The 26,189-nt window shown below is 42.9% G+C and overlaps 7 protein-coding genes across 9 annotated transcripts; 4 read left to right on the forward strand and 3 right to left on the reverse strand.

Moving 5' to 3' along the window:
- The first annotated feature begins 1,517 nt into the window (after window positions 1–1,517).
- LOC146393144 (chymotrypsinogen A-like) lies at window positions 1,518–3,555 on the forward strand. The gene is made up of 7 exons (XM_084926981.1): window positions 1,518–1,600; window positions 2,069–2,172; window positions 2,268–2,347; window positions 2,534–2,612; window positions 2,698–2,878; window positions 3,110–3,243; window positions 3,326–3,555. Exons 1-7 carry the CDS (start codon window positions 1,549–1,551, stop codon window positions 3,485–3,487), a joined length of 792 nt encoding a protein of 263 aa, XP_084783107.1. The 5' UTR covers window positions 1,518–1,548; the 3' UTR covers window positions 3,488–3,555.
- A 570-nt stretch (window positions 3,556–4,125) lies between these two features.
- LOC146393145 (agouti-related protein-like) lies at window positions 4,126–14,259 on the reverse strand. 3 transcript variants are annotated; one of them, XM_084927034.1, is made up of 4 exons: window positions 5,919–6,172; window positions 4,982–5,198; window positions 4,568–4,665; window positions 4,126–4,463 (listed from the first exon to the last, which is right to left on the reverse strand). In XM_084927034.1, the coding sequence occupies exons 2-4, from the start codon at window positions 5,118–5,120 to the stop codon at window positions 4,272–4,274; spliced, it is 429 nt and encodes a 142-aa protein (XP_084783160.1). In that variant the 5' UTR covers window positions 5,121–5,198; window positions 5,919–6,172; the 3' UTR covers window positions 4,126–4,271. The 3 variants fall into 3 exon arrangements, with proteins under 3 accessions (XP_084783160.1, XP_084783152.1, XP_084783141.1); XM_084927026.1 differs by lacking the exons at window positions 4,126–4,463; window positions 4,568–4,665; window positions 4,982–5,198; window positions 5,919–6,172 and adding exons at window positions 6,652–7,013; window positions 7,308–13,566; window positions 13,861–14,259; XM_084927015.1 differs by lacking the exons at window positions 4,126–4,463; window positions 4,568–4,665; window positions 4,982–5,198; window positions 5,919–6,172 and adding exons at window positions 6,652–7,013; window positions 7,308–14,259.
- Window positions 5,994–15,295, forward strand: LOC146393146 (chymotrypsinogen A-like). Its single transcript, XM_084927047.1, has 7 exons — window positions 5,994–6,084; window positions 6,553–6,656; window positions 6,752–6,831; window positions 14,274–14,352; window positions 14,438–14,618; window positions 14,850–14,983; window positions 15,066–15,295. Exons 1-7 carry the CDS (start codon window positions 6,033–6,035, stop codon window positions 15,225–15,227), a joined length of 792 nt encoding a protein of 263 aa, XP_084783173.1. The 5' UTR covers window positions 5,994–6,032; the 3' UTR covers window positions 15,228–15,295.
- Window positions 15,296–15,873: 578 nt separating this feature from the next.
- On the reverse strand, window positions 15,874–17,777 carry LOC146393147 (agouti-related protein-like). Its single transcript, XM_084927072.1, has 4 exons — window positions 17,664–17,777; window positions 16,730–16,946; window positions 16,316–16,413; window positions 15,874–16,211 (listed from the first exon to the last, which is right to left on the reverse strand). The coding sequence occupies exons 2-4, from the start codon at window positions 16,866–16,868 to the stop codon at window positions 16,020–16,022; spliced, it is 429 nt and encodes a 142-aa protein (XP_084783198.1). The 5' UTR covers window positions 16,869–16,946; window positions 17,664–17,777; the 3' UTR covers window positions 15,874–16,019.
- On the forward strand, window positions 17,747–19,784 carry LOC146393148 (chymotrypsinogen A-like). Its single transcript, XM_084927059.1, has 7 exons — window positions 17,747–17,829; window positions 18,298–18,401; window positions 18,497–18,576; window positions 18,763–18,841; window positions 18,927–19,107; window positions 19,339–19,472; window positions 19,555–19,784. The coding sequence occupies exons 1-7, from the start codon at window positions 17,778–17,780 to the stop codon at window positions 19,714–19,716; spliced, it is 792 nt and encodes a 263-aa protein (XP_084783185.1). The 5' UTR covers window positions 17,747–17,777; the 3' UTR covers window positions 19,717–19,784.
- A 588-nt stretch (window positions 19,785–20,372) lies between these two features.
- LOC146393149 (agouti-related protein-like) lies at window positions 20,373–22,786 on the reverse strand. The gene is made up of 4 exons (XM_084927086.1): window positions 22,172–22,786; window positions 21,229–21,445; window positions 20,815–20,912; window positions 20,373–20,710 (listed from the first exon to the last, which is right to left on the reverse strand). Exons 2-4 carry the CDS (start codon window positions 21,365–21,367, stop codon window positions 20,519–20,521), a joined length of 429 nt encoding a protein of 142 aa, XP_084783212.1. The 5' UTR covers window positions 21,368–21,445; window positions 22,172–22,786; the 3' UTR covers window positions 20,373–20,518.
- LOC146393150 (chymotrypsinogen A-like) lies at window positions 22,286–25,795 on the forward strand. Its single transcript, XM_084925005.1, has 7 exons — window positions 22,286–22,337; window positions 24,210–24,412; window positions 24,508–24,587; window positions 24,774–24,852; window positions 24,938–25,118; window positions 25,350–25,483; window positions 25,566–25,795. Exons 1-7 carry the CDS (start codon window positions 22,286–22,288, stop codon window positions 25,725–25,727), a joined length of 891 nt encoding a protein of 296 aa, XP_084781131.1. The 3' UTR covers window positions 25,728–25,795.
- Window positions 25,796–26,189: the final 394 nt, after the last annotated feature.

Below are 26,189 nucleotides of genomic sequence, written 5' to 3' on the forward strand. Positions count from 1 at the left end.
TTTCACTGTTTTACTCTGTGGTGCAGATGTGGATATTGTATTAGTCTTTCTTTGTAATTTTTCATGTTTATCTTGCAAATTTCTAGTTTGCTTTGTTTGTGTGTTTGGGAGCTGACACAGTTTCTAAGGGGATGGGATTTTAGGGGGGATAACAGGAGGAGAAAGGCTACAGAGATAATGTAAAACTGTAACTCTGCTTCCTGGTCCCAACTCTGAATAGTCACATTTTGGGGGATTTAATAACTTTGGCCAGATTTTTATAACTGAGAGCTGCTCCACCCAAAGTGTGATGGATGCTGTCTTTCCTAACAAGACCAGGTTTCCTCCAGAAAGTTTCGCAATTATCTATAAAGCCCACATCGTTTTATGGACACCACTAAGCCAGCAATTTAAGGAGAACATGCGGCTAAACATGTCGCTCCAGGTCTGATTGGGGATGGAACAAGAGAAAACTAAAGAGTCCAACATTGTTTTTTAAAAACATTGACAGGACCTTCGTCGAGCGGTAAGTTTCCACGAACCAGCGAGGAGGCGAGCGGCAGCAGACCGAAGGACCAACAGCAGAGCAGCACAGTGCCAAACATCCTGCTGCTGGCAGACAAAAGAAGAAGAAAAACCTGCACCACAACTCCCACAATCCTCAGTTTCTCCAACAAGAGCCTCTGAAAGGAGGAAACAGACACAGGCTTCAGTTTACCTGAAAGAGGGGGAACGCCAAAACTTCACATTTTTTATTCATTCTCTGCATTCAAAAACCTTCTTTACTGAATACAAAGACAACTAACATGTGTGAAATTTTCTACCAAACAAGTTTTGGATTTGGAGCTTGTTGGAATAAGTTTGATAACATTGATTCACTGGTTAGATGTGATCTGATCCCACATTAAATACATAATTTAAACTAACCTGCTGGTTTATGAATTTCTCTTTTTTTCAGTACATAAATCTAAGTTTGTAGTCATAAATTTCAGCACCAAGTGTTTTTTTTTTTTCTCCCTCAGATAAGAACCAACAGATTATTATTCTTATGTATAACTGAAGTGGGTAACATCTGTTGAAATTTCCACTCTGAATGAAGGATTTTTTTCAAAGTCTAAACCTTGGAGAAAAAAAGAAATTAAATATTGTTCAGTAAAATATTTAAATACATCTCCCTTTCTTTCTTAGCAATAACACACAATAGATGTTTTCATTAAGCACACTGTCAGTTACATAATATATATATATATATATATATATATATATATATATATATATATATATATATATATATATATATATATACATATAAAAGATTAGTCAATGGTGATGTAAATCTTTATTTTTAGCCTCAGTTAAGGAGTTCTTTCACTCCTTTACAGTGAATCAGCTGCACATGTAAATGTCATGGTCCCTCACACTGGAAAATCAAACTTAGCTCTTTGTCAGCATCACCTGTTAAAACTCCCACTGTCCAGATAAGATGTAACCACCCTGGTTCCATCCAATCACATCACACTCCTGCTGTATAAAAGCTCCTCCAATAGGTTGCCCTGACATGATCTAGCCATGGCCTTCCTGTGGATCCTCTCCTGCCTCGCCTTCATTGGCACCGCCTACGGTGAGACAAACTCTTTAAGGTTATAGCTCATTGGGTGAAGCATGTTGTAAGTTGTCTTTTTTCAAAGCAGTGACGGATATATTGTAATTTATTCTCCTTTTTTTCCATTTTAATGACTCGTTTATTGACTTACGTTAAGAATTACATGCGAATAAAGAAAAAGTAGAAGACGGTATAAAAAAATGTTCAAGAATGGGGAAATCAAAGCGTTATATCAGTTTAATCACATAATGCAACATGATATGAAAATACAATAAAACTTTAACTGTGGCAAAAGTAGCTCTCAGATTGTAGATTAAACAATCTGGTCCAGCTGAGAGATCTGTGTGGCGTATATGTGTCATTATGTTTTAAGCAGATCAGCATTAGAGAGAAACATTTGCTTAATTTTACAGTTAGTGCCAATGTGACTGTTACATGAATTTTATTTTTGTTAATGGCATAATTCTGATGTTCTGATGTCACCAGGGTGCGGAGTTCCCGCCATCCGTCCTGTCATCACCGGTTACGCCCGCATTGTGAACGGTGAGGAGGCAGTGCCTCACTCCTGGCCCTGGCAGGTGTCCCTCCAGGTAAATGAAGAAACAAAGACACACACACGCTGTCACAGCTCACCACACAATCAGATGGAAATGTCTAACCGTTGATGTTCATTTTGCTGTAACAGGACTACACCGGCTTCCATTTCTGTGGTGGTTCTCTCATCAATGAGAACTGGGTGGTGACAGCTGCTCACTGCACCATCAGGTAACTTTAAGCTGGTTTTGAAGAATGAAAACTCCAATTAAGACATAGAGTCGTGTTTGATGAGGAGAATCCTTGTTTAGAGGGCATTGCTGTGTATCTGGGGTAGAATAAAACTAAATAAAAACAGTTTTCAGGTAATGTGGTGATCTCAGAAATGCCCACATGCTTCTGTTCTTTTCTGTGCAGGACCTCCGACCGCGTGATCCTCGGAGAGCACGACCGTTCCTCCAGTGCCGAGAACATCCAGACCCTGGCTCCCAGCAAGGTGGGTGAAACACTGCATCAGCTTTCATCGCATAGCTACATGTCAGGGTTTGTTGGCCGCTCATAACGATGTCACTTCCCAACAGGTGTTCAGGCACCCCAACTACAACAGTTACACCATCAACAACGACATCACACTCATCAAGCTGGCCACCCCTGCCCAACTGGGCACACGTGTTTCCCCAGTTTGTGTGGCCGAGACTTCCGACAACTTCCCCGGAGGCATGAAGTGTGTGACCACTGGCTGGGGTCTGACCCGCTACAACGGTAAGAGCTCACCCACTTTTTTGAAGCAGGCTGTGCTGAAACCTGTTATTCTTTGTTATTATGTCCTCGTAGACACTGATCGGTTAAACAATTATTAGATAGACATATACGTGGGTTTGGACTGTAATGAGACCACCAGGTGGAGCTTTAACAGTTGTGCTAAAACACGAGGAATGATAGAGCATGATAAAAAAGTCTCTAATGTCTGATGTGTTTGTGTGTGTGTTGCAGCTGGCAACACACCACCCCGTCTGCAGCAGGCTGCCCTGCCCCTGCTGACCAACACTAACTGCCAGTCGTACTGGGGCAGCAAAATCACTGATCTGATGATCTGCGCTGGAGCCTCCGGAGTCTCCTCCTGCATGGTGAGTGGGACCTCCATCAATTACAGAAGCACTGATCCTGAGCTTTTTATATTGTGTTAAAAATCCATGTGTTATTTCTCAGGGTGACTCTGGTGGTCCTCTGGTCTGTGAGAAATCTGGAGCCTGGACTCTGGTTGGTATTGTGTCCTGGGGAACCTCAACTTGCTCTACCTCCACTCCGGGAGTCTATGCCCGTGTCAGCAAGCTGCGTGCCTGGATCAACCAGACCATCGCTACCAACTGAGCATGTCACATATGAGAGGTTTCAGCATCAAGCTAATCCTCAATAAAACACAGAAACAATGAAAATGACCTGCTCGAGAACGTGTCTTTTTCTCCTTAATATTCATCTTCATGTTTTTATTATGTGACCAGACAAATTATCACAACTATTAAAGAAACATTATTCATATATTCATTGACAAAAATGGACAAATGACCCAACATAAACTCTTCTGTAGAAATTCATTTTAAGACATCGAGCATTCGGTGAATGAAGTGTGGTGAACTCCAGAAGAGTTTTATTACATTGGACTTGCCTGGTGTTTAGCAGCACCAGAATCAGGTTGGCCTAGCTATACATAAATACTAGAAGCAGTGAATAAAAACTATTTTTTATGGTAAAAAACCAAATATTTTATGCTCCTTAATTGATAAAGAAACACACGTTAATATGAATGAGATATAGTTAAGAGTTATGATTGTGGGCATCACTTTTTGACTTCCTTACAAGATTAAAGCACAATCCACACATAGATTTCTTTGTCTTTCTTCATTCAGTAATTCATATACATCTACACACACACATATATTATATATATATATATATATATATATATATATATATATATATATATAGACATATAGAGATGTGTTTTCACATCTTCAGGTTACACTGATATGATTACACACACTGTCCTCATCAGTTATTTATTACAGCACATTTAATCCAACACAAAACAAAAAGATCACAGATCATATTTGCTGTATGAGTTTCTGCCTTCGCTCCTCATCACAGCAGCTTGTTATCAGGTGCGTCTTGGGGGGCACACGTGGCCAACTCGGCGGCAGTAGCAGATGGCGTTGAAGAAGCGGCAGTAGCAGGTGTCACAGGGATCACAACAGGGAAGTGGGTAGCCCAAACAGGACTGCTGGTGAGGGATGCAGCGACGAGGTGAACGCATGGCCCGACCCTGCAGCTGTAAGGCTGCAGACGTGTCCTGCAAACATAAACGCAGCAAGCAGATGAATTCACTTTGTTAAGGTAAACCTGTTAACAGGGAGTCACGAGGTAAAGAGTAAACTGCTGGTTTAAATGCTGCACCTCATCATAGGAGCCTGTATCCATCAAAAAATGATCTTCTACAGAGTCCACAGGGAGGAGGGCAGGCTCGTGCATGCGGTCAGGTACTTGACTTCTTTCTGCAAATCAGAAAACACAGCAGAATGTATTTTGCATTTTTTTGCTTACCGTAATCACTCCATTGCGTTTAATCTGCTGTATGTGAAAAATCAATTTCAAAATACTTCAAAATAACTGCAGTCAAATGTAAACGATTGGGCTTACTAGATGTGATGTAAAAAAAAAAATAGGGACAAAACAGAAAACTACATGTTCAGAGGTCTTTTTCTATCTGAAAATATTCCTGCTTCCACTGTTAAACAAATTAATCCTTCCAACTCTGGTGTGTTGGAGAGACAGTGGTTGGAGCTCTCTGAACGAAGAGATGTTACTGACCGATTTCAGATAGGAAGGAGGTTTCAGTGCGACGTCCAGCGACAGGACCTTCATCGAGCGGTAAGTTTCCATGAACCAGCGAGGAGGCGAGCGGCAGCAGACCGAAGGACCAACAGCAGAGCAGCACAGTGCCAAACATCCTGCTGCTGGCAGACAAAAGAAGAAGAAAAACCTGCACCACAACTCCCACAATCCTCAGTTTCTCCAACAAGAGCCTCTGAAAGGAGGAAACAGACACAGGCTTCAGTTTACCTGAAAGAGGGGGAACGCCAAAACTTCACATTTTTTATTCATTCTCTGCATTCAAAAACCTTCTTTACTGAATACAAAGACAACTAACATGTGTGAAATTTTCTACCAAACAAGTTTTGGATTTGGAGCTTGTTGGAATAAGTTTGATAACATTGATTCACTGGTTAGATGTGATCTGATCCCACATTAAATACATAATTTAAACTAACCTGCTGGTTTATGAATTTCTCTTTTTTTCAGTACATAAATCTAAGTTTGTAGTCATAAATTTCAGCACCAAGTGTTTTTTTTTTTCTCCCTCAGATAAGAACCAACAGATTATTATTCTTATGTATAACTGAAGTGGGTAACATCTGTTGAAATTTCCACTCTGAATGAAGGATTTTTTCAAAGTCTAAACCTTGGAGAAAAAAACAAATTAAATATTGTTCAGTAAAATATTTAAATACATCTCCCTTTCTTTCTTAGCAATAACACACAATAGATGTTTTCATTAAGCACACTGTCAGTTACATCATATATATATATATATATACATATAAAAGATTAGTCAATGGTCATGTAAATCTTTATTTTTAGCCTCAGTTAAGGAGTTCTTTCACTCCTTTACAGTGAATCAGCTGCACATGTAAATGTCATGGTCCCTCACACTGGAAAATCAAACTTAGCTCTTTGTCAGCATCACCTGTTAAAACTCCCACTGTCCAGATAAGATGTAACCACCCTGGTTCCATCCAATCACATCACACTCCTGCTGTATAAAAGCTCCTCCAATAGGTTGCCCTGACATGATCTAGCCATGGCCTTCCTGTGGATCCTCTCCTGCCTCGCCTTCATTGGCACCGCCTACGGTGAGACAAACTCTTTAAGGTTATAGCTCATTGGGTGAAGCATGTTGTAAGTTGTCTTTTTTCAAAGCAGTGACGGATATATTGTAATTTATTCTCCTTTTTTTCCATTTTAATGACTCATTTATTGACTTACGTTAAGAATTACATGCGAATAAAGAAAAAGTAGAAGACGGTATAAAAAAATGTTCAAGAATGGGGAAATCAAAGCGTTATATCAGTTTAATCACATAATGCAACATGATATGAAAATACAATAAAACTTTAACTGTGGCAAAAGTAGCTCTCAGATTGTAGATTAAACAATCTGGTCCAGCTGAGAGATCTGTGTGGCGTATATGTGTCATTATGTTTTAAGCAGATCAGCATTAGAGAGAAACATTTGCTTAATTTTACAGTTAGTGCCAATGTGACTGTTACATGAATTTTATTTTTGTTAATGGCATAATTCTGATGTTCTGATGTCACCAGGGTGCGGAGTTCCCGCCATCCGTCCTGTCATCACCGGTTACGCCCGCATTGTGAACGGTGAGGAGGCAGTGCCTCACTCCTGGCCCTGGCAGGTGTCCCTCCAGGTAAATGAAGAAACAAAGACACACACACGCTGTCACAGCTCACCACACAATCAGATGGAAATGTCTAACCGTTGATGTTCATTTTGCTGTAACAGGACTACACCGGCTTCCATTTCTGTGGTGGTTCTCTCATCAATGAGAACTGGGTGGTGACAGCTGCTCACTGCACCATCAGGTAACTTTAAGCTGGTTTTGAAGAATGAAAACTCCAATTAAGACATAGTCTTCTGCCCTCAGCTGAATGTCTCTATCCAGCTTATGCAGTGAGTTAAACATTAAATGGCTTCAGTAAACACTCAGGAGACCGCGTGGCATTCTTCAGAGCTTTACTGATCCTTATTTTTCTTTTTTGTAAAACTGTAATAACAGAAACAGAATACAGTGTATTCACTCTCCATACAAATACACAAAGATTACATTAAATATTGTTGACTTATGCAAACAGTCACTACACAATCAAGAGATACAGAGATGTCAAGAGATACAGCTAACACCACATGCTGGTATGCTTCATGTTAGCAGGCTAAACAAAGGGCTAAGAGCTAGCTTGTGCTAGTAATGTAACAAACTCGCTAAACACACAAGAAACTCATTACTTTGCTGAACAAGGTACTAATAAGTGGGAACAATAAACTGTTTTGCCACACTTACAGATTATGCCTTTTCAAGGGCGTCAGATGCAGGAAATTACAGAGACACAGAGAAATGGACCTTCCCTGTCGAGCCCTGGGAGAAAACCACTGCTTGCGCTCTAACATGGCACGACCCTGTCAACCCACTAGATGGCAGGCTTTGCCCAGACAAGATCAGGAATAAACATATTTTCTGACACGTTGCAACAGTTAATTACAGAACGAATGATTACGCCATATAACAAACTTAGAAAAAACATACCTTAGAAATAACAGGAGGGACAGAATACTCCCCGCCTGACGTCTGCAGGACGTCACACCAACTAAAGCTGAATCCCACTATTACAAAGGATATTAAGAGTCTTTCAGACTTAGCTCTTAGGTACCAGCAAGACGACTTCACTGATGGGTCTCAGGTACACTCTACATTCGCCACTGCGGATGATCTTGACTTCGATCTTCCTTACTCTGCCATCTTGACTGGGGAAGGTCTTTGTGACTAGCCCTAGTGGCCAGTCAATCCTGTTTTCTTGTCCCTCTTTGAGCAGGACCACATCTCCAACTTGTAGATTGGGCTTTCATGCCCTCCACTTGCGACGACCCTGTAGTCCGCTGAGGTACTCTCTCCTCCATCGTCCCCAGAAGACGTTGGCCAGGTACTGTACACGTCTCCATTGCGATCTAAACAGGTCCTGATCGTGGAACTGACCTGGTGGTACTGGGGGCGCACCAACCTTTTGTGTGAGTAGCATGGCAGGAGTGAGAATCTCAGGATGCTCTGAGTCAGCAGAAACTGTGGTAAGTGGCCTTGAGTTGACTATTGCAGTGACCTCTGCCATGAATGTCACTAACACCTCATGTGTGAGCTTTGCATTTCCGTGCTGCAGCAGCATTACGTCAAGGATCCGCCGACTGACGCCAATCATGCGCTCCCAAGATCCAGCCATGTGCGATGCATGTGGAGGGTTAAATTGCCACTCACAGCTTCTGTCTCCAAGATACGTGTTGATTTTGTCATTATGACAACCCTTCTTGTCGATTTGGAGTTCTCTGCAAGCACTCACAAAGTTTGTGCCGCAGTCGGATCTGAGTAGCTTAACAGCACCTCGCATGGCAACGAAACGGCGCAGAGCATTAATGAAAGATGAAGTGTCCATTGCTTCTATCACTTCGATATGTATGGCACGAGTGCTCATACACGTAAAGATCACTGCCCATCTCTTGGCCTCTGCTTGACCTCCTCGTGTCTTTCTGACTGTAACAGGCCACGGACCAAAAACATCTAGGCCCACACACGTGAAAGGAGGGTCTGTACACATTCTGTCTTCTGGTAGATCTGACATGATCTGCTCTTGTTGCTTGCCCCTTAATCTGCGGCATATGACACAGTTGAAGATGACACTACTGACGGCTCTTTTCCCACCCACAATCCAAAAACCTGCAGCTCTGATTGCCCCTTCGGTGAAGTGTCTGCCCTGATGACATACTTGTGCGTGAAAGTGTCTGATTATGAGCTGGGTTATGTGGTGTTTACTGGGAATGAGCATGGGGTGTGTCTCATCTGTTGACAGTTGAGCTCTTGCGAGCCGGCCACCGACCCTAAGAACTGCATCAGCGTCTATGTAAGGACTCAGCTTGCTAAGTGGACTTTGTGTGCGAATGGACTCACTCTGCTCCATGCGCTTGATGTCATCCGCATACACCTCTTTTTGAACTGCACGAATGATAGTAACCTTGGCCTGCTGGAGCTGTTCTTCTGTAGCATAGTTGTTGCACTTGTGCCATCCACGACATGCGCTCTCTGTTTCTCCTTTAAAGGACTTGGCAATGTGCAGCAGTCTGGCAATAGTTTTCAGCAGACGGCTCCAATTTGAGAATCTCTCGAACCTTGTGGTCCCGAGCTCTTTTTTTGACAGAAAGGTGGCACAGGATACGATATCTGGGCGCAGCTCAGTGTCGTTTTCAGGGCAAACAAGGTCAAAAGGTTCTTTCTGTATTTGTCGTTGGCCTGAATCTGTAAGGAAGGCAGGTCCGCTAAGCCATGTAGAGTGAGACAGATGCTCAGCGGGCAGTGCTCGTGTGGCATGGTCAGCTGGGTTTAGCTGTGTGGGTACGTAATGCCATTGGTGGGTCTGGGTAGAACGCCTAATGCGCTCCACACGGTTATGCACATACACATAAAAGCGTCTTTTTTCATTGAAAATATATCCAAGGACCACCTTCGAGTCGGTGTAGAAGTTCACCTCATCGATAGTAGTGTGAAGCTCCTGCTGGACCATTTCCGCCACTTCTACAGCCAGCACAGCAGCACAAAGTTCCAGTCTTGGAATTGTGATGTCTGGTTTTGGAGCCAGCCTGGCCTTTCCAAGAAGAAACCCAACTTCACTGAGCCCATTGCCTGCTGTGAGTTTCAGGTAAGCGACGGCTCCAACAGCTTTTGTGGATGCATCACAAAAAACATGCATTTCTTTTCTCTGAGATTCAGATAGTGAGATGGATGTATACATGCGGGAGATCTTGAGCTGTTGTAAGTGCTTTAGGGAATCTTTCCATTGCTGCCACTTGTCCTGTTTCTCCCTCGGCAGTGGTGCATCCCATTCGCTAATGTCCATAGAAATCTCTCTCAGAATGGAGCGGCCTTCGATGCTGACTGGCACAGCGAAGCCAAGTGGGTCATACAAACTGTTGATGACTGACAATACACCACGTTTGGTGAAAGGCCTGTCATTGATTTCAACTTGAAATGACAATTGGTCTGTCGACAGGTCCCAGCCTAACCCAAGGCTGCGTTGCATGAGTGGGGCGTGTTGTCCACGTTGGAGTTCCTGCGGGCCTGTGGCTAGATCTTCACTTGGGAAGGCACTGACGACTACAGGGCTGTTGGATGAGATCTTGTGAAGGCGGATGTTAGACTGAGCCAGCATCCTTTGTGTTCTGTGAAGGACGTCAATCGCCTGGGTCTCAGAGGGAAATGACTTTAGCCCATCATCTACATAAAAATGGTGCTCAATAAATTCCCTTACATCACGGCCATATTCTTTCTCTCCTTCCACAGCAGTTTTCTTGAGTCCATAGATAGCAACTGAGGGGGACGGGCAATTCCCAAAAACATGGACTGTCATGTGAAACTCGTCCACTTCTCCATCCAGGTCGTGATCGCGGAACCACAGGAAACGCAGATAATCACGATGGTCCTCTCTGACCGTGAAGTTGTGAAACATCTGCTCCACGTCGGCCATCACAGCATGTGGGTCACCTCGGAATCTGAGAAGCACGCCCACAAGGCTGTTATTGAGATCTGGGCCTTTACACAGCACTTGATTCAGAGACACATTTTCGAACTGGGCGCTTGAATCGAAGACTATTCTGATTTTTGCTGGCTTTTGGGGGTGGTAAACACCAAAGTGTGGGAGATACCAGCATTCTTGGTGGGGTTTGAGAGGGGGTGCCCTTTCTGCATGACCTTTGTCAAAGATCCTTTTCATAAACTCCACATAATGATCTTTCATCTCCGTCTTTCTCTTTAATGTCTTCCATAGGGACATGAGGCGGTTGAGAGCCTGCTCTCTGTTGTTGGGTAAGCGACGTCGGGGATGACGAAAGGGCAGGGGGGCGACCCAGTTATTTGCATCATCTTTAGCAAACTCTTTGTGCATAATGTTCAGAAACGTCTTATCTTCTGCAGAGAGTGCCATTTTGTCATCATCAGTAGTTTGTTGAAAGATGTGTTTGCCCAGTTCATCTTTGACCTGTGTGCTCTCAAAAAGGGGGCATTCTTCTGTGATCTTCACCTTTGTGTAGATTCTGTTGCCACAGGGAGAGAGAAAACTGGGGCGGCCATTATCCAGTATGTTAGTCTTGTAGGAGTTCACTGTGGGTCTGTGAGCTCCCGTGAGGCAAACATCCCCAACAATTACCCATCCAAGATCAAGCTTTTGGGCATAAGGTGCTTCATTGGGCCCATTTGCCTGGCGTCGAACCTTGTGAGCCTGAATTACATCACGGCCTAAGAGGAGGAGAATATCTGCCTCTGGATCAAGAGGGGGTATTTGTGCGGCTATGTGAGCTAGGTGATGATGAGCAGCTGCAGCTTCTGGGGTGGGTATCTCACTCCTGTTATCAGGAATCTGATTACACTCTGTCAGTGTTGGTAGTGGTATGGACACTTTTCCGTCAACACCCTCAATGACAAAGCCGTGAGCTCTACGGCCTGTTTTGTTCGTTGTGCCAGAGCATGTTTTCATTGTGTATGGAAAGGCTTCACCATGTACATTAAACATGTCAAAAAAGGGAGAACGAGCCAGTGACACATTACTTTGGTCGTCTAAAATTGCATACATTTTCGTTTTCATTTGAGGGGCTGTGCTGTGATATACTTTCACCATGCAAATTTTAGAACAAGACCGTCCTTGTTGTCCCTGTCCACATACCTCAGTGCAGTTAGATGTAGTCACTGTGGAGCTCGGGATGTCTGGCTCCCCGCCGTGTGCCTCTGGTGTAGAATCAAAGCTCCCACTTATCCAAGGGGGTGGCCCGGCATGCATGGCGGAGATGTGGGTATCGCTTTTGCACTCCAGACAACGAATATCAGCTTTACAGTCTTTGGCCCTGTGTTCTGTTGATGAGAGACACTTGTAACAGATCGAGAGCCCTTTGAGCAGACTTTTCCGCTCATCCAGTGTTTTCATCCTAAACCCTCTACATTTTGCAAGTGAATGGGGCTTCATGTGTACTGGACACTGTTTGTCGGGATCAAGAGAGTGAGTGTTAGATTTGTTGCTGGGTGTGCCAACCTGTGTTTTGTTTGCTGTTACCGGGGCTCTAAAATGTGATTGTCTCACCAGTGGCCTTTCTATCTTCATGTGCCCAGTGCTGTAATTTTGTAGGATGAAGCTGGGGTCAGTTTTCATTTCAGCATTGCTATTTACGAACTGGACAAAGTAGGAGAAAGGCGGATAGTGCACTCTGTGTTCTTTCTTATACTTGGACCCCTGTTTGATCCATGACTCTTGCAGGGTATGTGGGAGTTTTTCCACAATTGGGTTTATGCCTCTTGGAGTGTCGAGAAAGCTGAGGCCTGGCAGATATCCTTCGTTTTTTGCTGCTTCAAGTTCCAGGAGGAGATCTGCAAGTTCCTGAAGAAGGTGATTGTCTCTCGGAGTAACTCTGGGAAAGCTCTCTAGGCGTTTGAACAGAGAAGCTTCAATAACTTCTGATGAGCCATAAATCCTGTCTAGCCTTTGCCATAAACGCTGCAGACCTGTTTCTGGATTGTTAACATGGACAGCCCTGATTCTCAGAGCATGCTGGAGAGACTCCCCACTAAGCCACTTAGTAAGCAGATCAAGTTCTTCACTGCACTTTAGGTTTAAATCTTCAGTGGCATTGTGGAACATAGATCTCCATGCTAGATAAGTCTCTGGCTTGTTATCAAACACTGTCAGTCCTGCTGTCAGTAGGTCACGACGTGAGAGGAGGGCAACGAGGTCTGATACATCTGCTTGTCGTTGTGGTGTGGCTGCTCCAACATGGTTGGACCAATGGGGAGGTGGAAGTTTGGGCTGCCAAACGGGTGGAGAACTGGGGGGGTACCCACGCGCAGCTGCTGCTGATATGTCCGGCCCTGTAGTGTGGGTGTTGTCTAAGTCACATTTTTGCTCTCTACTGTGTTTTGACTCACCTTCCATATTAGTGTTGTTGTGGAAGTGGGTATCTACATACTCTTGAGTGCGGCTGACAGCCGCAGCTATTGTGGCAGGGATGTCTGATGGCTTCACAGACTCTGCTTGGTCCAGAACTGCAGCCTCTAGGACCCTTGCGGCTGCATGTGCTGCTTCTGCTTCTCCCTCCTGCTTCAGAGCATTTAGCGCTGCCTCCATCCGGGCCTTTTCGACCTCCATGTCTATTTGGCGTTTGGCATATTCTGCTCTTGCTCGAGCAGCTTCGGCTTCAGCTCGTGCTCGTGCTGCAGCAAGGCTTGCTGCTGGGCTGTTTGACCGGCGTGAAGCTGCTGATCTGCATTCCGACCTGACTTCCAGCTGTGAAAGCTGCGAGGTGTCTCCGTGGTTGGACATGATTGCTGTCGCTGGAGTGGAGTGTCTCAGGATCCTGGCAGTGCACTTGATGCGTGGACAATCTTTTTACTCTTCTGCCCTCAGCTGAATGTCTCTATCCAGCTTATGCAGTGAGCTAAACATTAAATGGCTTCAGTAAACACTCAGGAGACCGCGTGGCATTCTTCAGAGCTTTACTGATCCTTATTTTTCTTTTTTGTAAAACTGTAATAACAGAAACAGAATACAGTGTATTCACTCTCCATACAAATACACAAAGATTACATTAAATATTGTTGACTTATGCAAACAGTCACTACACAATCAAGAGATACAGAGATGTCAAGAGATACAGCTAACACCACATGCTGGTATGCTTCATGTTAGCAGGCTAAACAAAGGGCTAACAGCTAGCTTGTGCTAGTAATGTAACAAACTCGCTAAACACACAAGAAACTCATTACTTTGCTGAACAAGGTACTAATAAGTGGGAACAATAAACCGTTTTGCCACACTTACAGATTATGCCTTTTCAAGGGCGTCAGATGCAGGAAATTACAGAGACACAGAGAAATGGACCTTCCCTGTCGAGCCCTGGGAGAAAACCACTGCTTGCGCTCTAACGTGGCACGACCCTGTCAACCCACTAGATGGCAGGCTTTGCCCAGACAAGATCAGGAATAAACATATTTTCTGACACGTTGCAACAGTTAATTACAGAACGAATGATTACGCCATATAACAAACTTAGAAAAAACATACCTTAGAAATAACAGGAGGGACAGAATACATAGAGTCGTGTTTGATGAGGAGAATCCTTGTTTAGAGGGCATTGCTGTGTATCTGGGGTAGAATAAAACTAAATAAAAACAGTTTTCAGGTAATGTGGTGATCTCAGAAATGCCCACATGCTTCTGTTCTTTTCTGTGCAGGACCTCCGACCGCGTGATCCTCGGAGAGCACGACCGTTCCTCCAGTGCCGAGAACATCCAGACCCTGGCTCCCAGCAAGGTGGGTGAAACACTGCATCAGCTTTCATCGCATAGCTACATGTCAGGGTTTGTTGGCCGCTCATAACGATGTCACTTCCCAACAGGTGTTCAGGCACCCCAACTACAACAGTTACACCTTCAACAATGACATCACACTCATCAAGCTGGCCACCCCTGCCCAACTGGGCACACGTGTTTCCCCAGTTTGTGTGGCCGAGACTTCCGACAACTTCCCCGGAGGCATGAAGTGTGTGACCACTGGCTGGGGTCTGACCCGCTACAACGGTAAGAGCTCACCCACTTTTTTGAAGCAGGCTGTGCTGAAACCTGTTATTCTTTGTTATTATGTCCTCGTAGACACTGATCGGTTAAACAATTATTAGATAGACATATACGTGGGTTTGGACTGTAATGAGACCACCAGGTGGAGCTTTAACAGTTGTGCTAAAACACCAGGAATGATAGAGCATGATAAAAAAGTCTCTAATGTCTGATGTGTTTGTGTGTGTGTTGCAGCTGGCAACACACCACCCCGTCTGCAGCAGGCTGCCCTGCCCCTGCTGACCAATACTGAGTGCCAGTCTTACTGGGGCAGCAAAATCACTGATATGATGATCTGCGCTGGAGCCTCCGGAGTCTCCTCCTGCATGGTGAGTGGGACCTCCATCAATTACAGAAGCACTGATCCTGAGCTTCTTATATTGTGTTAAAAATCCATGTGTTATTTCTCAGGGTGACTCTGGTGGTCCTCTGGTCTGTGAGAAATCTGGAGCCTGGACTCTGGTTGGTATTGTGTCCTGGGGAACCTCAACTTGCTCTACCTCCACTCCTGGAGTCTATGCCCGTGTCAGCAAGCTGCGTGCCTGGATCAACCAGACCATCGCTACCAACTGAGCATGTCACATATGAGAGGTTTCAGCATCAAGCTAATCCTCAATAAAACACAGAAACAATGAAAATGACCTGCTCGAGAACGTGTCTTTTTCTCCTTAATATTCATCTTCATGTTTTTATTATGTGACCAGACAAATTATCACAACTATTAAAGAAACATTATTCATATATTCATTGACAAAACTGGACAAATGACCCAACATAAACTCTTCTGTAGAAATTCATTTTAAGACATCGAGCATTCGGTGAATGAAGTGTGGTGAACTCCAGAAGAGTTTTATTACATTGGACTTGCCTGGTGTTTAGCAGCACCAGAATCAGGTTGGCCTAGCTATACATAAATACTAGAAGCAGTGAATAAAAACTATTTTTTATGGTAAAAAACCAAATATTTTATGCTCCTTAATTGATAAAGAAACACACGTTAATATGAATGAGATATAGTTAAGAGTTATGATTGTGGGCATCACTTTTTGACTTCCTTACAAGATTAAAGCACAATCCACACATAGATTTCTTTATCTTTCTTCATTCAGTAATTCATATACATCTACACACACACACACACATATATTATATATATATATATATATATATATATATATATATATATATATATATAGACATATAGAGATGTGTTTTCACATCTTCAGGTTACACTGATATGATTACACACACTGTCCTCATCAGTTATTTATTACAGCACATTTAATCCAACACAAAACAAAAAGATCACAGATCATATTTGCTGTATGAGTTTCTGCCTTCGCTCCTCATCACAGCAGCTTGTTATCAGGTGCGTCTTGGGGGGCACACGTGGCCAACTCGGCGGCAGTAGCAGATGGCGTTGAAGAAGCGGCAGTAGCAGGTGTCACAGGGATCACAACAGGGAAGTGGGTAGCCCAAACAGGACTGCTGGTGAGGGATGCAGCGACGAGGTGAACGCGTGGCCCGACCCTGCAGCTGTAAGGCTGCAGACGTGTCCTGCAAACATAAACGCAGCAAGCAGATGAATTCACTTTGTTAAGGTAAACCTGTTAACAGGGAGTCACGAGGTAAAGAGTAAACTGCTGGTTTAAATGCTGCACCTCATCATAGGAGCCTGTATCCATCAAAAAATGATCTTCTACAGAGTCCACAGGGAGGAGGGCAGGCTCGTGCATGCGGTCAGGTACTTGACTTCTTTCTGCAAATCAGAAAACACAGCAGAATGTATTTTGCATTTTTTTGCTTACCGTAATCACTCCATTGCGTTTAATCTGCTGTATGTGAAAAATCAATTTCAAAATACTTCAAAATAACTGCAGTCAAATGTAAACGATTGGGCTTACTAGATGTGATGTAAAAAAAAAAATAGGGACAAAACAGAAAACTACATGTTCAGAGGTCTTTTTCTATCTGAAAATATTCCTGCTTCCACTGTTAAACGAATTAATCCTTCCAACTCTGGTGTGTTGGAGAGACAGTGGTTGGAGCTCTCTGAACGAAGAGATGTTACTGACCGATTTCAGATAGGAAGGAGGTTTCAGTGCGACGTCCAGCGACAGGACCTTCATCGAGCGGTAAGTTTCCATGAACCAGCGAGGAGGCGAGCGGCAGCAGACCGAAGGACCAACAGCAGAGCAGCACAGTGCCAAACATCCTGCTGCTGGCAGACAAAAGAAGAAGAAAAACCTGCACCACAACTCTCACAATCCTCAGTTTCTCCAACAAGAGCCTCTGAAAGGAGGAAACAGACACAGGCTTCAGTTTACCTGAAAGAGGGGGAACGCCAAAACTTCACATTTTTTATTCATTCTCTGCATTCAAAAACCTTCTTTACTGAATACAAAGACAACTAACATGTGTGAAATTTTCTACCAAACAAGTTTTGGATTTGGAGCTTGTTGGAATAAGTTTGATAACATTGATTCACTGGTTAGATGTGATCTGATCCCACATTAAATACATAATTTAAACTAACCTGCTGGTTTATGAATTTCTCTTTTTTTCAGTACATAAATCTAAGTTTGTAGTCATAAATTTCAGCACCAAGTGTTTTTTTTTTTTCTCCCTCAGATAAGAACCAACAGATTATTATTCTTATGTATAACTGAAGTGGGTAACATCTGTTGAAATTTCCACTCTGAATGAAGGATTTTTTCAAAGTCTAAACCTTGGAGAAAAAAACAAATTAAATATTGTTCAGTAAAATATTTAAATACATCTCCCTTTCTTTCTTAGCAATAACACACAATAGATGTTTTCATTAAGCACACTGTCAGTTACATCATATATATATATATATATATAAAAGATTAGTCAATGGTGATGTAAATCTTTATTTTTAGCCTCAGTTAAGGAGTTCTTTCACTCCTTTACAGTGAATCAGCTGCACATGTAAATGTCATGGTCCCTCACACTGGAAAATCAAACTTAGCTCTTTGTCAGCATCACCTGTTAAAACTCCCACTGTCCAGATAAGATGTAACCACCCTGGTTCCATCCAATCACATCACACTCCTGCTGTATAAAAGCTCCTCCAATAGGTTGCCCTGACATGATCTAGCCATGGCCTTCCTGTGGATCCTCTCCTGCCTCGCCTTCATTGGCACCGCCTACGGTGAGACAAACTCTTTAAGGTTATAGCTCATTGGGTGAAGCATGTTGTAAGTTGTCTTTTTTCAAAGCAGTGACGGATATATTGTAATTTATTCTCCTTTTTTTCCATTTTAATGACTCGTTTATTGACTTACGTTAAGAATTACATGCGAATAAAGAAAAAGTAGAAGACGGTATAAAAAAATGTTCAAGAATGGGGAAATCAAAGCGTTATATCAGTTTAATCACATAATGCAACATGATATGAAAATACAATAAAACTTTAACTGTGGCAAAAGTAGCTCTCAGATTGTAGATTAAACAATCTGGTCCAGCTGAGAGATCTGTGTGGCGTATATGTGTCATTATGTTTTAAGCAGATCAGCATTAGAGAGAAACATTTGCTTAATTTTACAGTTAGTGCCAATGTGACTGTTACATGAATTTTATTTTTGTTAATGGCATAATTCTGATGTTCTGATGTCACCAGGGTGCGGAGTTCCCGCCATCCGTCCTGTCATCACCGGTTACGCCCGCATTGTGAACGGTGAGGAGGCAGTGCCTCACTCCTGGCCCTGGCAGGTGTCCCTCCAGGTAAATGAAGAAACAAAGACACACACACGCTGTCACAGCTCACCACACAATCAGATGGAAATGTCTAACCGTTGATGTTCATTTTGCTGTAACAGGACTACACCGGCTTCCATTTCTGTGGTGGTTCTCTCATCAATGAGAACTGGGTGGTGACAGCTGCTCACTGCACCATCAGGTAACTTTAAGCTGGTTTTGAAGAATGAAAACTCCAATTAAGACATAGAGTCGTGTTTGATGAGGAGAATCCTTGTTTAGAGGGCATTGCTGTGTATCTGGGGTAGAATAAAACTAAATAAAAACAGTTTTCAGGTAATGTGGTGATCTCAGAAATGCCCACATGCTTCTGTTCTTTTCTGTGCAGGACCTCCGACCGCGTGATCCTCGGAGAGCACGACCGTTCCTCCAGTGCCGAGAACATCCAGACCCTGGCTCCCGGCAAGGTGGGTGAAACACTGCATCAGCTTTCATCGCATAGCTACATGTCAGGGTTTGTTGGCCGCTCATAACGATGTCACTTCCCAACAGGTGTTCAGGCACCCCAACTACAACAGTTACACCTTCAACAACGACATCACACTCATCAAGCTGGCCACCCCTGCCCAACTGGGCACACGTGTTTCCCCAGTTTGTGTGGCCGAGACTTCCGACAACTTCCCCGGAGGCATGAAGTGTGTGACCACTGGCTGGGGTCTGACCCGCTACAACGGTAAGAGCTCACCCACTTTTTTGAAGCAGGCTGTGCTGAAACCTGTTATTCTTTGTTATTATGTCCTCGTAGACACTGATCGGTTAAACAATTATTAGATAGACATATACGTGGGTTTGGACTGTAATGAGACCACCAGGTGGAGCTTTAACAGTTGTGCTAAAACACGAGGAATGATAGAGCATGATAAAAAAGTCTCTAATGTCTGATGTGTTTGTGTGTGTGTTGCAGCTGGCAACACACCACCCCGTCTGCAGCAGGCTGCCCTGCCCCTGCTGACCAACACTAACTGCCAGTCGTACTGGGGCAGCAAAATCACTGATATGATGATCTGCGCTGGAGCCTCCGGAGTCTCCTCCTGCATGGTGAGTGGGACCTCCATCAATTACAGAAGCACTGATCCTGAGCTTCTTATATTGTGTTAAAAATCCATGTGTTATTTCTCAGGGTGACTCTGGTGGTCCTCTGGTCTGTGAGAAATCTGGAGCCTGGACTCTGGTTGGTATTGTGTCCTGGGGAGCCTCAACTTGCTCTACCTCCACTCCTGGAGTCTATGCCCGTGTCAGCAAGCTGCGTGCCTGGATCAACCAGACCATCGCTACCAACTGAGCATGTCACATATGAGAGGTTTCAGCATCAAGCTAATCCTCAATAAAACACAGAAACAATGAAAATGACCTGCTCGAGAACGTGTCTTTTTCTCCTTAATATTCATCTTCATGTTTTTATTATGTGACCAGACAAATTATCACAACTATTAAAGAAACATTATTCATATATTCATTGACAAAAATGGACAAATGACCCAACATAAACTCTTCTGTAGAAATTCATTTTAAGACATCGAGCATTCGGTGAATGAAGTGTGGTGAACTCCAGAAGAGTTTTATTACATTGGACTTGCCTGGTGTTTAGCAGCACCAGAATCAGGTTGGCCTAGCTATACATAAATACTAGAAGCAGTGAATAAAAACTATTTTTTATGGTAAAAAACCAAATATTTTATGCTCCTTAATTGATAAAGAAACACACGTTAATATGAATGAGATATAGTTAAGAGTTATGATTGTGGGCATCACTTTTTGACTTCCTTACAAGATTAAAGCACAATCCACACATAGATTTCTTTGTCTTTCTTCATTCAGTAATTCATATACATCTACACACACACACATATATTATATATATATATATATATATATATATATATATATATATATATATATATATATATATATATAGACATATAGAGATGTGTTTTCACATCTTCAGGTTACACTGATATGATTACACACACTGTCCTCATCAGTTATTTATTACAGCACATTTAATCCAACACAAAACAAAAAGATCACAGATCATATTTGCTGTATGAGTTTCTGCCTTCGCTCCTCATCACAGCAGCTTGTTATCAGGTGCGTCTTGGGGGGCACACGTGGCCAACTCGGCGGCAGTAGCAGATGGCGTTGAAGAAGCGGCAGTAGCAGGTGTCACAGGGATCACAACAGGGAAGTGGGTAGCCCAAACAGGACTGCTGGTGAGGGATGCAGCGACGAGGTGAACGCATGGCCCGACCCTGCAGCTGTAAGGCTGCAGACGTGTCCTGCAAACATAAACGCAGCAAGCAGATGAATTCACTTTGTTAAGGTAAACCTGTTAACAGGGAGTCACGAGGTAAAGAGTAAACTGCTGGTTTAAATGCTGCACCTCATCATAGGAGCCTGTATCCATCAAAAAATGATCTTCTACAGAGTCCACAGGGAGGAGGGCAGGCTCGTGCATGCGGTCAGGTACTTGACTTCTTTCTGCAAATCAGAAAACACAGCAGAATGTATTTTGCATTTTTTTGCTTACCGTAATCACTCCATTGCGTTTAATCTGCTGTATGTGAAAAATCAATTTCAAAATACTTCAAAATAACTGCAGTCAAATGTAAACGATTGGGCTTACTAGATGTGATGTAAAAAAAAAAATAGGGACAAAACAGAAAACTACATGTTCAGAGGTCTTTTTCTATCTGAAAATATTCCTGCTTCCACTGTTAAACAAGTTAATCCTTCCAACTCTGGTGTGTTGGAGAGACAGTGGTTGGAGCTCTCTGAACGAAGAGATGTTACTGACCGATTTCAGATAGGAAGGAGGTTTCAGTGCGACGTCCAGCGACAGGACCTTCATCGAGCGGTAAGTTTCCATGAACCAGCGAGGAGGCGAGCGGCAGCAGACCGAAGGACCAACAGCAGAGCAGCACAGTGCCAAACATCCTGCTGCTGGCAGACAAAAGAAGAAGAAAAACCTGCACCACAACTCCCACAATCCTCAGTTTCTCCAACAAGAGCCTCTGAAAGGAGGAAACAGACACAGGCTTCAGTTTACCTGAAAGAGGGGGAACGCCAAAACTTCACATTTTTTATTCATTCTCTGCATTCAAAAACCTTCTTTACTGAATACAAAGACAACTAACATGTGTGAAATTTTCTACCAAACAAGTTTTGGATTTGGAGCTTGTTGGAATAAGTTTGATAACATTGATTCACTGGTTAGATGTGATCTGATCCCACATTAAATACATAATTTAAACTAACCTGCTGGTTTATGAATTTCTCTTTTTTTCAGTACATAAATCGAAGTTTGTAGTCATAAGTTTCAGCACCAAGTGTTTTATTTTTTTTCTCCCTCAGATAAGAACCAACAGATTATTATTCTTATGTATAACTGAAGTGGGTAACATCTGTTGAAATTTCCACTCTGAATGAAGGATTTTTTCAAAGTCAAAACCTTGGAGAAAAAAACAAATTAAATATTGTTCAGTAAAATATTTAAATACATCTCCCTTTCTTTCTTAGCAATAACACACAATAGATGTTTTCATTAAGCACACTGTCAGTTACATCATATATATATATATATATATATATATATATAAAATTAGTCAATGGTGATGTAAATCTTTATTTTTAGCCTCAGTTAAGGAGTTCTTTCACTCCTTTACAGTGAATCAGCTGCACATGTAAATGTCATGGTCCCTCACACTGGAAAATCAAACTTAGCTCTTTGTCAGCATCACCTGTTAAAACTCCCACTGTCCAGATAAGATGTAACCACCCTGGTTCCATCCAATCACATCACACTCCTGCTGTATAAAAGCTCCTCCAATAGGTTGCCCTGACATGATCTAGCCATGGCCTTCCTGTGGATCCTCTCCTGCCTCGCCTTCATTGGCACCGCCTACGGTGAGACAAACTCTTTAAGGTTATAGCTCATTGGGTGAAGCATGTTGTAAGTTGTCTTTTTTCAAAGCAGTGACGGATATATTGTAATTTATTCTCCTTTTTTTCCATTTTAATGACTCGTTTATTGACTTACGTTAAGAATTACATGCGAATAAAGAAAAAGTAGAAGACGGTATAAAAAAATGTTCAAGAATGGGGAAATCAAAGCGTTATATCAGTTTAATCACATAATGCAACATGATATGAAAATACAATAAAACTTTAACTGTGGCAAAAGTAGCTCTCAGATTGTAGATTAAACAATCTGGTCCAGCTGAGAGATCTGTGTGGCGTATATGTGTCATTATGTTTTAAGCAGATCAGCATTAGAGAGAAACATTTGCTTAATTTTACAGTTAGTGCCAATGTGACTGTTACATGAATTTTATTTTTGTTAATGGCATAATTCTGATGTTCTGATGTCACCATCATCATCATCATCATCATCATCGTTTATTTGTATAGCACTTTAAGAACACACCAGGCAGACCAAAGTGCTGAACAACACAGATCAAAACAACTACCAAATTAAAAATACCATAAAATCATTACATACAATAAAATAAATAAGAAGGTGTCAGTTTCCTACAGAGTTAAAAGCCAGGGAATAAAAATAGGTTTTCAATCTGGACTTAAAGACCTGCACTGATGACGCTTGTCTAATTTGGAGGGGAAGGTTATTCCAGAGCATCGGAGCCGCAATTGAAAAGGCACGGTCTCCTCTGCATTTCAGCCGCGACTTAGGGACCGACAGCAGCAGCTGCTCAGCTGAACGGAGCGAGCGAGGAGGAACATGTGGCTTCAGCAAATCAGATAAGTAGACAGGAGCCAGACCATTTAAAGATTTAAAAACCAATAAAAGGACTTTAAAACGAACCCTAAATTCAATGGGAAGCCAATGCAAGGAAGCCAGAACCGGAGTGATGTGATCGAATTTCCTACTACCGGTTAAAAATCGCGCCGCCGCATTTTGCACTAACTGCAGGCGTGACAAGGTGCCCGACCCGACCCCTATTAAAAGGGAATTACAATAGTCCAGACGTGAGGTGATAAAAGCATGAATAAGAGTTTCCAAATTGGGTTTGGAAAGGAAAGGCTTAACCTTCGACAGGCGTCTGAGGTGATAAAAAGCTGATTTTACCACCCCATTTACATGACCTTCAAAAGTAAGCGCAGAATCAAGTTTAACACCAAGATTAGTGATTGAACTTTTCAGATGAGAGGTCAAATCACCAAAATCAACATCTGGGGTATCAGTAGAACGATGCGGGCCATATAAAATTACTTCCGTTTTGCGACCATTAAAATTCAAAAAATTATTTGCCATCCATAATTTAATATCGCTAAGACAGTCAAGCAGTGGTTGACATGGGGAGGTATCCAAATGACTAAAAGGTAAGTAAAGCTGACAGTCATCGGCATACAAATGAAATGACACTCCGTGTTTATGAAAAATCGCACCAAGGGGGAGTAAATACAGCGAGAAAAATAATGGCCCAAGGATAGATCCCTGGGGCACACCCCAAAGCAGAGGGGCCACAGAGGAAGCGGCCAGTCCCAGCTTGACACAAAAACTCCTTTCGGAAAGATATGATTTTATCCATGACAATGCCAAATCAGAAATTCCCACACAGTGGTGTAAGCGGGAGATCAGCAGGTCGTGGTCCACTGTGTCAAATGCAGCTGTCATGTCCAATAACACAAGCACAGCATATTTACCACGATCAGTAGCAACAAGAATGTCATTCATAACTTTAACAAGAGCTGTCTCCGTACTGTGAAAGGGCTTAAAACCAGATTGGAAGATTTCAGAAAGTTGCGAATCGTTCAAATAATCCAACAGTTGGGTATGTACAATCCTCTCCAAGATCTTGCTTAAAAAGGGAAGCTTGGAGATAGGTCTAAAATTTGACATAGTAGAACTATCAACAGGGTGCGGAGTTCCCGCCATCCGTCCTGTCATCACCGGTTACGCCCGCATTGTGAACGGTGAGGAGGCAGTGCCTCACTCCTGGCCCTGGCAGGTGTCCCTCCAGGTAAATGAAGAAACAAAGACACACACACGCTGTCACAGCTCACCACACAATCAGATGGAAATGTCTAACCGTTGATGTTCATTTTGCTGTAACAGGACTACACCGGCTTCCATTTCTGTGGTGGTTCTCTCATCAATGAGAACTGGGTGGTGACAGCTGCTCACTGCACCATCAGGTAACTTTAAGCTGGTTTTGAAGAATGAAAACTCCAATTAAGACATAGAGTCGTGTTTGATGAGGAGAATCCTTGTTTAGAGGGCATTGCTGTGTATCTGGGGTAGAATAAAACTAAATAAAAACAGTTTTCAGGTAATGTGGTGATCTCAGAAATGCCCACATGCTTCTGTTCTTGTCTGTGCAGGACCTCCGACCGCGTGATCCTCGGAGAGCACGACCGTTCCTCCAGTGCCGAGAACATCCAGACCCTGGCTCCCAGCAAGGTGGGTGAAACACTGCATCAGCTTTCATCGCATAGCTACATGTCAGGGTTTGTTGGCCGCTCATAACGATGTCACTTCCCAACAGGTGTTCAGGCACCCCAACTACAACAGTTACACCTTCAACAACGACATCACACTCATCAAGCTGGCCACCCCTGCCCAACTGGGCACACGTGTTTCCCCAGTTTGTGTGGCCGAGACTTCCGACAACTTCCCCGGAGGCATGAAGTGTGTGACCACTGGCTGGGGTCTGACCCGCTACAACGGTAAGAGCTCACCCACTTTTTTGAAGCAGGCTGTGCTGAAACCTGTTATTCTTTGTTATTATGTCCTCGTAGACACTGATCGGTTAAACAATTATTAGATAGACATATACGTGGGTTTGGACTGTAATGAGACCACCAGGTGGAGCTTTAACAGTTGTGCTAAAACACGAGGAATGATAGAGCATGATAAAAAAGTCTCTAATGTCTGATGTGTTTGTGTGTGTGTTGCAGCTGGCAACACACCACCCCGTCTGCAGCAGGCTGCCCTGCCCCTGCTGACCAACACTGAGTGCCAGTCTTACTGGGGCAGCAAAATCACTGATCTGATGATCTGCGCTGGAGCCTCCGGAGTCTCCTCCTGCATGGTGAGTGGGACCTCCATCAATTACAGAAGCACTGATCCTGAGCTTCTTATATTGTGTTAAAAATCCATGTGTTATTTCTCAGGGTGACTCTGGTGGTCCTCTGGTCTGTGAGAAATCTGGAGCCTGGACTCTGGTTGGTATTGTGTCCTGGGGAACCTCAACTTGCTCTACCTCCACTCCTGGAGTCTATGCCCGTGTCAGCAAGCTGCGTGCCTGGATCAACCAGACCATCGCTACCAACTGAGCATGTCACATATGAGAGGTTTCAGCATCAAGCTAATCCTCAATAAAACACAGAAACAATGAAAATGACCTGCTCGAGAACGTGTCTTTTTCTCCTTAATATTCATCTTCATGTTTTTATTATGTGACCAGACAAATTATCACAACTATTAAAGAAACATTATTCATATATTCATTGACAAAAATGGACAAATGACCCAACATAAACTCTTCTGTAGAAATTCATTTTAAGACATCGAGCATTCGGTGAATGAAGTGTGGTGAACTCCAGAAGAGTTTTATTACATTGGACTTGCCTGGTGTTTAGCAGCACCAGAATCAGGTTGGCCTAGCTATACATAAATACTAGAAGCAGTGAATAAAAACTATTTTTTATGGTAAAAAACCAAATATTTTATGCTCCTTAATTGATAAAGAAACACACGTTAATATGAATGAGATATAGTTAAGAGTTGTGATTGTG

This window comes from Perissodus microlepis, chromosome 1 (assembly GCF_051167445.1).
Source record: "Perissodus microlepis isolate ML-2025 ecotype Zambia chromosome 1, ASM5116744v1, whole genome shotgun sequence".
NCBI lineage: Eukaryota > Metazoa > Chordata > Actinopteri > Cichliformes > Cichlidae > Perissodus > Perissodus microlepis.